The sequence below is a fragment of the Mirounga angustirostris genome, unplaced genomic scaffold (genome assembly GCF_029215605.1).
Source record: "Mirounga angustirostris isolate CCGP_5_RB_7025 unplaced genomic scaffold, mMirAng1.0.hap1 SCAF_13, whole genome shotgun sequence".
In the NCBI taxonomy this organism is placed as follows: domain Eukaryota; kingdom Metazoa; phylum Chordata; class Mammalia; order Carnivora; family Phocidae; genus Mirounga; species Mirounga angustirostris.
Window position 1 is genome coordinate 24,145,883 of NW_026991721.1, and position 12,548 is coordinate 24,158,430.

The following is a 12,548-nucleotide window of genomic DNA, read 5'->3' on the forward strand; positions in this document are numbered from 1 at the left end:
CTCTCTCTCTATCTCTCTGTCAAATAAATAAATAAAATCTTAAAAAGAAAAATTTCCCAGATGAATGCATGCTGTTAATCTGCATGCCTAATTCGCCATATCTAGCATTGGTTTAATTTTAAATGTTTCCCAAAAAGATATGACAGGACGTTAAGCTATTTAAGAAATTCTCCCACCTGTGATTTGAAAAATGCTATCACAAAACACCGCTCTGTTGGAATTGTTTTTCAAAAGTAGAAAAAGTGAGATTTTTCATGGTAAACGTGTTCGGTAAGATTTAAAAAAAAAAAAAAAAACCAGAAGTCAGTCAGGTCTGTGACCTCTGCATGAACCTCTAGTGGACCATTTTGCCCCACTGATTTTGAGAAAATCAGGTTGACATCGATTCAACTTGACATTGACTGAGAGTCCATTCCTTCTTCATTAACTAAGTTGCCAGGCATCTGAAGCCAGTGAGGACTCCAGAGATATGCAGAGGGAAAAAAAAATTTTTTTTGGATATCTTCTTGGACTGAATTTAGCAAAAACAAACAAACAAAACCAAGTACATAAGAAACATGTAGCAATTCAGAATTTCAAAGATTAAAAGAGTTTTATTGTTTCAGCTTGCCCTAGTCATTTGTATTTCTGCACAAAACTAAGGGTCATGAAACTAAGACCAAGGTCATGAAGCAGGTGGCGGGAAGGCGATCAAACTCTGCAGCCCCTAGCTCAGCATCGTCTCTGGAATCACAGGTAGCGGGTCCTTGTTGTTGAGGCTGTGACCATGCTTTGCCAGTGAGGTGGCCACCCTGTGACAGTGAGACGGCGGTCCCAAGGCTACTGAGCAGGCAGACCCAACAGGCCAATAGTGGTGACTACCTAAGAAACCAAATTCGTATTTCCATCTTGCACATCAATGAGATTTTGGTACTAGTAGAATGTGGGATTTCAGAAGACGCTAAGAATATATATAATCCTTGGGATCTAGACCCTGCGTTCAGTTTCCCAAGATGAAAGGAAACACCCTGAAATTTCCTTTTTCCTACTTGGTCTTATAGATTTCATATGGTTAAGTATCTCTATCCATAAATATCCCCTTCTCTTTGGAGAGAAAGTAAATCTTTTTTTTCCCCCCAAAACAATCATGTTTAGTTTTAGATTTGTTTTCTGGTTATGAGCGTGGTGTTTGCTCACTGTGAAAAAGTTCAGACAGTGAATAAAGTTTCGAAGAAGAAGATGAACATCACCAGTTCTTCTGTTGCCCAGGGATAATTAATAGCAACCCTTTTAGTTAATCTTAATAGTTCTATATTTTTCCAATTTGTACTATTTATAGATGTTGTAAACTGCTATTTTTCACTGGTCAACATATCATAAAAGTTCTGTCAATATAGATCTTCCTACTATTTTTAAATGGCATAATAATACACTGTGGGTGCTACAATGCAAACCCACCTCCACCCTGTGATGTATGTTTAAAGTGTGTTTACGAAGTAGGGCTGTGACAAGCATCCTTATAAATACATCTCTGCAAGCTTGTCTGATGATCCCTTCAGGATAAATTTATAGAAGTGGAATTTCTCAGTCCAATGGTAAGCACACTAACTGTGTGAAAACATACCACCAGCTTGCTGCTCAGAAAAGTCCGTTAGTTTATGTCCCCGCTAACTGGTGTGCGAGTCTGCCTTTTCCCACCTACTCACCAGCACTGGATATTATCAGTCACTTTAATACTTTCCAATCTTATTGGTGAAAAATGATCTCCTTGATTTTGTATTTCTTTAATTACTAGTGAGGGGAAACATCTCTTTGCCTTTTTTTTTTTTAAGATATTATTTATTTATTTGACAGGGATAGACAGAAGAGCACAAGCAGAGGGAATGGCAGAGGGAGAGGGAGAAGCAGGCTCTGCACTGAGCAGGGAACCCGATGCGGGACTCGATCCCAGGACCCTGGGATCATGACCTGAGCCAAAGGCAGACGCTTAACCATCTGAGCCACCCAGGCGCCCTCTCTTTGCCTTCTTATTGACCATCCTCCCCTCCTCTCCCCAACCCTGTGAATTGTTTGTGATGGTCATTTCCTGTTGGGTAATTTGCCCATTCCTGATTGGCTTTAACTCTCTTCATGTATAAAAATATTAACTCATGTGTCCCATGTTGTGAATGATGTTCCTCTCCACCTGACACTTGTCTTGAAAATTTGCAGTGCTTTTTGTCCCTAGATGTTTTTAATTTGCGTATCATCGAAGTTGTCAGCATTTTCATTTAGTATTTGGAATTTCGATTTTTTTTCTCAAGAACATCACCACCAAAAATGATAAAATATTACTTTATATTTTCTTCCAATACCTTTGTGGTTTTGATCTTTAAATCTTCCAAAAATATTACTATCTTTCCTTTGAATGTCTAGACAGTTATCCTAGTACCTTTAATTAGACAAAGTAAATCCCAAAGGCATATGGATGGCCCAAGTTCATATTTAAATCAGACAAATGCTGATCTTGGCCAGATAACCCAAATGCTAGACCCATTTCTCCTCCTCACCCTATATTTCAAGCGACTTTAGTCTTCGGTTAAACTGTGGCTTTTGCTCGATGTGGAATTTCATTTTTTAAAAGAAAACACACTTAAGGAAAAATTTGTGGCATGAGTCACATACTAAGAACGAACTCTGCCATTATGACCAGAGGGAAAAAACACAAAGCCCCAGTACAGCCAGCTAATTATTCTTTCTACTTCCTTGGACCCCGACTGAAGGGGGAGTGGAAGGGACTGACTCCCTTTTCTCAACAGGCTGGTGTCAGGGAGGATTGATGGAAGGGGCTAGCCTGGGACACACCTCTATGCATCCTGCTGACATCAGGCCATGCTGTTGAAACTACTCTGGAAAAAAACAGAAAGAAGACTGTCAAGTATCTGCTAGTTATTATGCAATATTTGAAAACTGTCATTAGGTCGCTGAGGCAGGAGCCAAAGAAACAATGTCAGAATGTTGGATGGGCAGGAAAGAGTTAAAATTTTCAAGTCCCAGTTTGGATTGGTTGGGTATCTATGATTTTGAGAATATTTTCATGATTTACCAATTATTTTCTCCAGTCTATTTAATTGCCGGAAGACCTCTTGATGACATTGTGGGAAAGTGGATGCAATAATAAAAATCAGCATATTCCAGTCCTCCCAGAAGTGTGCTCAGATTCGTACCATTTAGAATCCCAGCCACCAACCACAGCTGCCATTTCAGACAAGTCACGGTATCCTGCCAACCCTTCAAAGGGGTCCAAAGAAAGGGTAGAGTGGGGGAGTCTCATTAAAACATCTGGGACAGCCAACCAGATACAAGGTACAAGAGGTCTCCAAACATTCATTTCTTCTACCTAAGACCAAGGAAGAGGCATGAGACCCCTGACCTGAAATCACAAAGAATGTTCCTATAAGATGACTCTGGCTTCCCTAAGGTTATTATTAGGAACCTGTGGGTCAGTGGTTTAAGAAGATGCAGACTTAGGTGACCCTAAGTTTAGAGCTTCTGGTTTCTGTTTCTGAGTAGGCCCTGGAATCTGCATTCTCAGTAGCTTCTCTGAAGCTGATGGCTCTCTCCCACTCTCTGAGAAACTGAGACCTCTGGCAAGTGTCTATGTTAAGCTTGGCGGGAGCCCTAATTCTGACTAGTAGAAGGAGGGAACCATGACTAAGGCTGTCAATGCCTGATAGAAAAAAGTATGTCTGCACCCAATTCACTTTGCTAAGGTTTGAACAGAAAAAAGCCCCCAAAAGCAAAACACAAAACAAAACAATCAAACCCCAAAGAGAATGGACCACAAAGCACTCACATGGCAGTTTGGGTGTTCTACATTTCTTTCCATATTATTTAAATTTTGAAGCCAATCCGCTTACCCCCTCATGCACCTCTCTCCACATGGAAATAATATTTTGGCCGTCAGCAACACGTATCCTTACAGGTTTCCTAATTTAGAAGACACACGAACATGTCAGGGGTTCTGGCCTTTGAGGCTGGGTCATGTGGTCATGAATTCCTGTACCAGGCCTGGGACGAGTCGGGGTGGAGTCACTCCATCCACATCAGGTCTTTGATTAGCTACAGAGCACATGCTTTTTGCTCTATGTTGTTGCAAAGACTGTACAGTTGGCCAATGACCATGTATCAGGGAGTTGGACTGTCTGTGAGGGTCCCTAGTGAATTGCTAGAAGCTCAGGTTCAGGCTAAATGGTGTTTAACATGTTTGTCCAGCATTCTCAAAATTAGCTCAGGCAATTCCCAGAGACTGGATGCAGCCCATGTAGTCATCTTGTTGGAAAGTGTTTCTAGCATGAAATTATGGGTCATTCAAAAATTCCCCATTCCATTTCACTGTTGACAGCTCATTGTTTTCTGACACTTTTTTTTTTGCAGCTCAATTAATGTGGGCAATCAAATGGTCTTTAATATATAATACAAGAGGGAAACACTGATCAAAGGAAAAAGGATTTAAAGCTCTAAGTAGATCTCAAAAACCAGAACCAACAAAAAGAGTTTGCTGCCTATGAGCATCTTAATAAGACTGAACTTGAAACTCCAAACAGCTGGTATTTAATTTGGCTCCAGACACTGCTTTTTCATGACACATTGCTTGATTGGAGCAAAAGAACAAACACTTTGTGGTGGCATTCCGGTTTGTGTTTTGTCCTGCTTCTCTAAAGTGGACATAAACTCTTGTCTCTCTTTCTCTCTTGGTTCCTTAGTGCTGGAACTTTGCCTGTTACCTTCCGTTGCCTGGAAGAAAACCTGGGAATCGATAAGCGGGTGACCAGATTTGTCCTCCCGGTCGGAGCAACCATCAACATGGACGGTACAGCCCTTTATGAAGCGGTGGCCGCCATCTTTATTGCCCAGATGAACGGTGTTATCCTGGATGGAGGCCAGATTGTGACTGTGAGGTGAGTGGAGTGTGGGTTGGGGAGGCACTAAACTGGCCTTTTGCCCTACCCCCTTCCACACTAACTCCATTTGACGGGGCCACTTGAATTTCAGGTCCCCTGGTGGAAGAATGATGAAGAAAATAACATAGAAGAGGAGTTATTGGCAGTCTCAAGGGGAAAATATTGTGACAGGAAAGAAGCAGGCTCATACTTAGGCCTGCTGTTTGTATTGCACGTGTGAAATTGCTTTGGAAATTTGGTATTATTTGATTTTTAACAATCCTGTGATGTTGCAAGGCAGTTATTTCTACGCCCATTTAATAGATGAGGAGGCACAGGCTTTCAGGGGCAGGGTAGTTTGTGCAAGGCTGCCCCGTTAATGATCCAGGAGGGTTGTAACTGGGGCCGACAGCGGCTGACTCTGGATCCACTTTTCCTTTCATGAAAATATGTTCCCTTCAGCATTTCAGAGGGTCATGGCAGAAATGATGAAATACCGGAAGGAAGAGATTTCTCAATACAACACAAACCATTTTATTACAATGAAATCACAAATACAGATCCATACGTTTTACTAAACCTATTTTTACCATATGTATTCATCCTTTAAGAAATTTAGGAAGAACGCTTTCCCAAGAGATCATTAAAAATACATTGTTTCTCCATAAACTTAAAGATCATACTTAACTTGCTTATACTGATTTATCGAATCCTTACAACCACCCTGGGAGGAATGTACTTGTCTTCGCTCAGGCTGCCGAGACAGAATACCACAGACCAGGGTTCTGGACCCTGGGAAGTCCGAGATGAACGTGCTGGCAAATTCAGTTCCTGGTGACTATCCTCTTCCTGGATAGTATTGCCCTTCTTGCTGTTTGCTCGCCTGGCCTTTCCTCCGTGTGTGCAGCGAGGGTGAATAAGCTCTCGTAGGTCTCCTCTGATAAGAGGACTAATCCTGTCATGAGGGCACCACACTCATGATGTACTTACCCACCCCCCCTCCCCTGACCCCCTGAAAGGCCCTGCCTCCAAACACCATCACACTGGAGATTAGGGCTTCAACAAATGAGTTTGGTAGGGGGGACACAACTCAGTCCATAGCTGTACTCTAGGGGAGCCTCAGTTTCCTCATTGGTATATTGGGGACATTCTAGGGGGTTGGGAGTATTGTACCTGGGACATAGTCACCTGTCAACAAATGTTAGCTACTAGTAGTATTGCTATTAGTGATGCTCAATAAAATTCAGTACTTCGAGAATATGAGAGAAAAATGTGACAGTGATGTAGTGAGTGCCATGATGTCACTCAGGGGAAAACATGCTTCAGACCCGGGTATCCCGCCTTCTAAGTCATATCGTCAGGGAATGCATGTGAGACTACCAACTTCTTTTGCTTTAAAACTCAGAGACGAACGAAAGACGAAACCCCTTCTTTTGAAGCCAAGCAAGATGATTCTGGTCCCTCAATTCTTGGCCCCGATGGTAACCACACTTCCCATTGAGTTCACACCATTAGATGAAAACTTAAGAGACGGGAGGATGGACCGGGGACCCATGATCAGGGTTGATTAATTCAGTGTTGGAGGGATCGGGGGTGGGGAGCATCAGGCCCACAGAGCATCGCAATCACGCAGATGAGTATTCTGATCCCAGCAGACGACGGTCCGGCTGTTTGACCCTAAGTTTCTCCATCTGTCCAATTCATGGTTTCCCCCGTGGAAAGCAGATACAACCATGTGTACGTTGCGGGGTTACTGTGAGGCTCTGCTGGGACAATGTGTGTGTAATACCCTGTACAGCATCCAAGAACAGCCCTAGAGAAGTGAGCCGGGGAGCGGAAGGATGGGAAAAGTGGAAAGGGATAGAGAGATGGAGAGGTGATCACTGCCCCAAGAAGCTGTTACAGGATTTAGACTCACCCGGACACTCCGCCCGTGGTACGGTGAGACTATAAATTGGGATGAAGGAAGAGTGGGGGGACCAACTGCTAAGAAGAAGTCTCTTTATAGGCTTTTGTCTCACACAGCCCGGGGGGGACCAGACCATGTGGCCATAGTGCAAAGGGATGTGTAAGAATGACTCATAACAGAAGCAACTGATGTTGTAAATAAAACGGCTGAGGCCATGACCGTTGGAACTTGGGAAGTCCCCCTTTCCTGGTGTTCTATCCATGTCAGGGAAATGACTGAGAATTCCCACCTTCCAACTCTTGGGGCTTTAGAGAAGTTCTTATTGCAAAGCAGCCTTACCCTGCCCAGATTTCCTGATAAGAATAACAATTCACATTTACTGGGGGGTTGCAAGGTGCCAGGCCTCTTCTATGTGCTGTTTATTTATTAGCTCCTGATGACCCTTTCTTAAAGATAAGGAAATTATGGCACAAAGAGGTTAAGTAAGTTGCTCAAAGTCGTGTGGTTAATAAGTGACAGAGCTGGGATTCGAATCCAGGTTGTTCCATTCCATAATCTTCATTGATACCCACTATATACTATCACCTCCTATGACCCAGAAGGATCCAAGAAAAATGGAGTTCTTTAAGCCTTGACACCAGCTCTACATTGATGGGGGCAGGGGAATAGTGCAGATGGGTTCCGTCGATCCCACCTAGGCAAGGTGTCCAGATGGTGACAGGCCTATATCTGGAAGGATGGCAGTATGGACAGACCAGTACAAACTATAGAACCTCGTAGGGCCTTCCTGTCTTCATACATAAGATTAGGTAAATTCAGGTCCCTCCCAATGGTAAGACCCAGGATTCTGTGCTTGGTCACAACGGTCTGGGCTCAGTTAAACCAGTTTGGGCGCCCTCTGCTGGACCACAGAGACCGCCCCCCCCCCCCCCCCCCCCGGTGTCTAGACAGGGCACTCGAACCCTAGATTAAACCCTCTTCCAGAGACAACTTCAAAATGGTGTTGGGCGTGCCCTTGTCATTGCGAATGAGGAGAGGCCTCAGAAAGAAAACCTGTTATTTCATTATCTTCCCTTGGCGCCTTCTTTCTGAATAATGTATTTTCCAGTCCATGGTGAAATGTCCAGGCGTCTGAAGCTTAATGTCATTTGGAGTCTGTTGATTTGTTCCCCTGATGTCCACTCAGTCGGGTCTGGATATTTGCTATTCTGAGTTCTCATGTTAACATTGGCAGTGGCTTCCTCAGACTTTTGCCACGGAGTCCAGATGTCTCTGGGGGCTCACAGAGACATAAAGGCATAAGCAGAAATGAATGCAGCGGTATTCCCATGGGAGGGTTAGGGTGATTTGTTTTCCTTCTTTATTATTTCCTTGCCTGCTTGAGAGCTGCACTTACCTTCGTGGAGCCCTGTGATGTGTTAGGCTAATTGGCTCTCCTGCTGAGGCTAAGGCTCTAATCCATGAATTTGTAAACTTCCACCGCAGTTGAGTAGAATCCAAAGAGACCCTAATTCCCGGGTCTCTTCACACTCTGGATTTCTCTGTTCTTTGAGAAACAAAAGAAATTTTATGACTGCTGGGGAAATTGGAGCTTACAGTTGCCTGCCAGGGACGGTTTGGCCAAGTCCTCTTTCTCTTCCCCTGACCCGGTCTTCTCTGTTCGCTCAGCCTCACGGCCACGCTGGCGAGTGTGGGTGCAGCCAGCATTCCCAGCGCGGGCCTCGTCACCATGCTCCTCATCCTGACGGCTGTGGGCCTGCCGACGGAGGACATCAGCCTGCTGGTGGCCGTGGACTGGCTGCTGTAAGTGCTTGCCCAGGGGCCTCTGCTGGGGATGTGAGTCCTGCCTCCCTGGGCTGGACAAGATGCAAGGTTGCAGCCCAGGTCTTCGCAAATCCCCATGACAACTTCTGCCCTCCCTCCCTCCTTCTCTCTAACATTTACTGAGTGCCTCATTGGGAACTGAAGGCAAAAAAGGCATCCTGAGGACCTCCCAGTCTAGTGGAGGCATCAGATAAATTACACTACAAAGTTAAAAGCATAGCAATAAGGAACCCACTACTGATGCATGCGGGGGATCTCAGGACATTATACTGAATGAACGAAGCACAAAGCAGTGTGCGCGGTATGATCCCATTTATGTGAAGCTGCAGGAAAGGCAATATAATCTTAGCAATAGAAAGAGATCAGCGGTTGCCTGGGCTTGGATGGGTGAAGAGACTCATTGGGAAGGGGCACAAGGAAATCGTTAGGGGTGGTAGCAATGTTTCATAGGCACAGGTATGCACAGGTATCTACGTTTGTCAAACCTCATCAAACCATGCAGTTAACATGGGTACATTTTATTGTATGTTTGTTATACTGGATTAAAAAATATCTCACATGGGGTGCCTGGGTGGCACAGTCGGGTGAGTGGCTGACACTTGATTTTGGCTCACATCATGATCTCAGGGTCCTGGGATTGAGGCCCACGTCAGGCTCTGTGCTCATCGGGGAGTTTGCTTGAGATTCTCTCTCCCTCTCCCTCTGCCCCTCCAGCTACTCGCTCATGCCTGGGCTCTCTCTCTTTCTCTCTCTCTCTTGCTCTCACCCTCACTCGAAAATAAAGAAATAAATCTTAAAAAAAATGTAGCATGCACATAAAAGATAGTGATAGAAAGAGGCACCTGTCCCAGTCTAGGATAGAAGGGCGGAATGGAGGAATCAGGCAATAATGAACATGGCAACTGAATTTGCTTGGGCACCATGTGCCAGCCATTGCACCAAGCATTTTACATCTTCCCCTTTCTAACAAACCTGAAGGTTTGGTATTATTACTCTTGGTGTATAGATGAAGAAACTGAGGTGACTTGAGAGTGAAGAGAGATTTGACTCCAGTTTGGCTTGGTTTGGGAGGCCACTGCGTTCTTCATCATGGCCATATTCAAGCTTCTGAAGGCAGTGATCGTTGAGCTGAATTGTAACCAGTAGGTAGATGTAGGTGGAAGGGGGAACAGGGCATTCCAGGCAAGGCCAAGGCCCGCCTGTGCAAAGGCACTGAGGCAGCAAACAGTGTGGGATTTAGTAATACTGGAGCACAGAGTGGGAGGCAGGGACTGGTGAAAAGTGGGACAAATGGATAGCCTGCACGGCCATGCAGAGAAGTTTGAACTTGACTGTGTCCACATAGCCCAGCTACCTTTCCCAGTATATTTACCAGTGAAGGGCATTTTCATAATGTAGGACACTTGCCCATTCACAGGGCAAGTCTAGTCAGATGGTCCCCAATAGGGAGATGGGAATCGATCCTTGCTAAGGGCCCACTCGGTCTCTGATATTCTGTGGGGTATACACTATGCCTCCTGTCCAGTCTTGGAGCTAAGCAAGAGGGGCTAGAGGATGCTGTTGGGTTCAATGTCAGGGGCACAGAGGTCCAAGGCCAAAGTGCCCGCACATTTTTTAAAACTGCTCCACATGGCAGTAGTAATATTTCTGACATCTGTTGGCATAGATTTTAAGAGCCAGAAGCCATCTTTAATGCCCTTGAGTTTCCTGCATCTAAAACAACAGTTCCTTCCCCTTACCTTCGCCCTTCCAAAGGGAGAAACATGCACATGACTAAAGGGAAGGACATCTGGCAAGCTAGAAGGAAGACTGACCTCTCCACAGAGCTTGCCTGCTGTTAAGGTTTAGGTTAGAACATAGAAGTGGCTCCCCGGACATAGTCTATACTCCTCAGGAGGGCTACAGGGAAGGTCATGGATCTTCCTGACTGGTTCTTTCATTACCAGAGAAATGCTCTGAAAATACCTTTAGTGGGAAGGTGAAGGGTAAGCGAAATAGCCTCTTCTCTGTCTCTGCTAGTCTCTCTCAGGGGGTGGTGGTGGGTCCTCCGTGTTAGCTCGGTTGTTCTGGGAGCCAGTGCTGGCCCCCAGGGCAGGCTTTCTCACGACGTCTGTTCTGACAAGGCAGTCATGGTGGCTGAGATTCGGCGGTGGTTTATGGGTGGAAGGATTGGGAGGGAATGGGATGAAGGAGACAAAGGAGTGGGGTGGGCTTTGGTGGGGAAGAGGACGAAAGGGAAATGAGGGCATTGGCAATAGTTTAAGGTCAGTAGGAGCTCGATACATGTGCACTAAATTTCACCACAGGGTTGCTGTGTGATAACCAGGGGCCTTTCCACACAGGAAGAAAGGCAGAGGAAGCTGTTGAAATGAAATGTGCTTCCCCTGTGACTTTTGTTTCCTGAGTCCTCTGCCTCTTGGCTCCTTGAACCCCCCAAAACGGTGTTATTGTGGAGCTACTCTTGCCTGTGTGTCTACATTACCTCGTCTCTTCTCGGGCTTGTTTCTGAGGCCTGAAATCCACCATTAGAGATCAATCTTTTTATAAATGATCATTATAGAGACAGCCTCCCCTCATGATCATGCAAATGCCTTTCTTTGAGTGAAAAAAAAAATGCACTAATATCATTTGGAAATGAAAAAGGGAGCTGGTACTTGGTAGATACTGTCATGTTCTTTACATCTGGTAACGATTAATCCCCAAAGGGCTCTAAGGAGTGTTTCACAGATGAGGAAACTGGGAATCAGAAAATTTAAGTGTCTTGCCTGTGGGCACAAGAGAGCTTGGGTGGTCAGGTCAGGATGCTTCACCCCACCCGACACAGCTTCCTACTTACAACCAAGCAGATCTAGTGGTGGGCAGAAGTGGAGAGGTGCTCAGTCAGAAAGGTTTTAGGGAAGACAGACCTATTAGGGTCATTCCTGGTTCTACAGACTAACCAGGGAATTTTTTGTTTGACCTGTTTTGTTCCTCCTCCAAGATTAAAACAAAACAACAGAAAATGCCTAAATGGGGACAAATGGGGTACAATCAAGGCTCAGCTACTCTGAGAATTCAAGCCCTCCAGTTCCAGTGGGTCAGCCATTGTGGGCCCTGGGCTTCTTGGCAGTCGTTTGCTTCCAAGCCTGTTGGATGAGAGTCATTTCATGAAACATCCAAGACCCTGCCCACCTCTGACCTAAATGTTAGTGAATGGAATAGGAGGGCTGGGTCCTCCCCATCACCCCACACCAGCGCTCACATGTTCATACTTGCGCGGAGATCAGAGTGTCCTAACTCCAGGGTGGGAACGTGTCAGCAGAAGGGAGTTGGCTGAACCCAAAGAGGATCATACATTTGGATTAACTATATTGATGAAACTGTATATGAGAAAACTCAATCCCAGGTTGGCCCTGGAAAGGAAGGAACAGATGAAGAGCTGTCCTCTGTTCTGGGGTTGGATCTCAGGTGCGGGGGGCCCTGTGTGCCCAGAGAAAGGAAAGCAAACAGTCAGGAGCCCTGGATCTGAGCTCTGCACTTACTCTTTGTAGGACTTTGAGCAAGTTACTCTCTGGACTTGAGCTCTGTCATGTGAACACTGGGAATAGTAACTTGTCAGCTTAAAAGCAGAGTCTAGACCCCATGCCCTTGAGTGCCCTACTGGTTTTAAGACTTGGACTAAGATTCTGCTGGTGATGGATGTTTGTGTACAAATAAGCCTGAATGTTCCTTTTAAGAAGAGAAGAAAAAGGGAGGGTAGAGGATCTTGGGAAAATGTGTGTAGGGGTCTATAGTTAGGTCAGATCTGCTTTGAATTAGTAATGGTGGCACATTCTTTCTCACCAGCAAGTGGAGCTCTGGAAACATGCTCTTGGTCATGGGCTCCGTGGCCATTGGGTATCCATCACAGTGTGAATGGGGTTAGGGGGAAGAGT

At 45.2% G+C, this 12,548-nt stretch overlaps 1 protein-coding gene across 1 annotated transcript in view; it reads left to right on the plus strand.

Annotated features, from left to right (window-relative positions):
- Window positions 1–12,548, plus strand: part of SLC1A2 (solute carrier family 1 member 2) — a 48,605-nt gene that overhangs the window by 23,563 nt on the left and 12,494 nt on the right. The window contains exons 7-8 of the mRNA XM_045893903.2: window positions 4,725–4,919; window positions 8,479–8,613. Of these exons, the coding sequence (XP_045749859.1) occupies window positions 4,725–4,919; window positions 8,479–8,613 (330 nt within the window). The remainder of the gene's footprint in view (window positions 1–4,724; window positions 4,920–8,478; window positions 8,614–12,548) is intronic.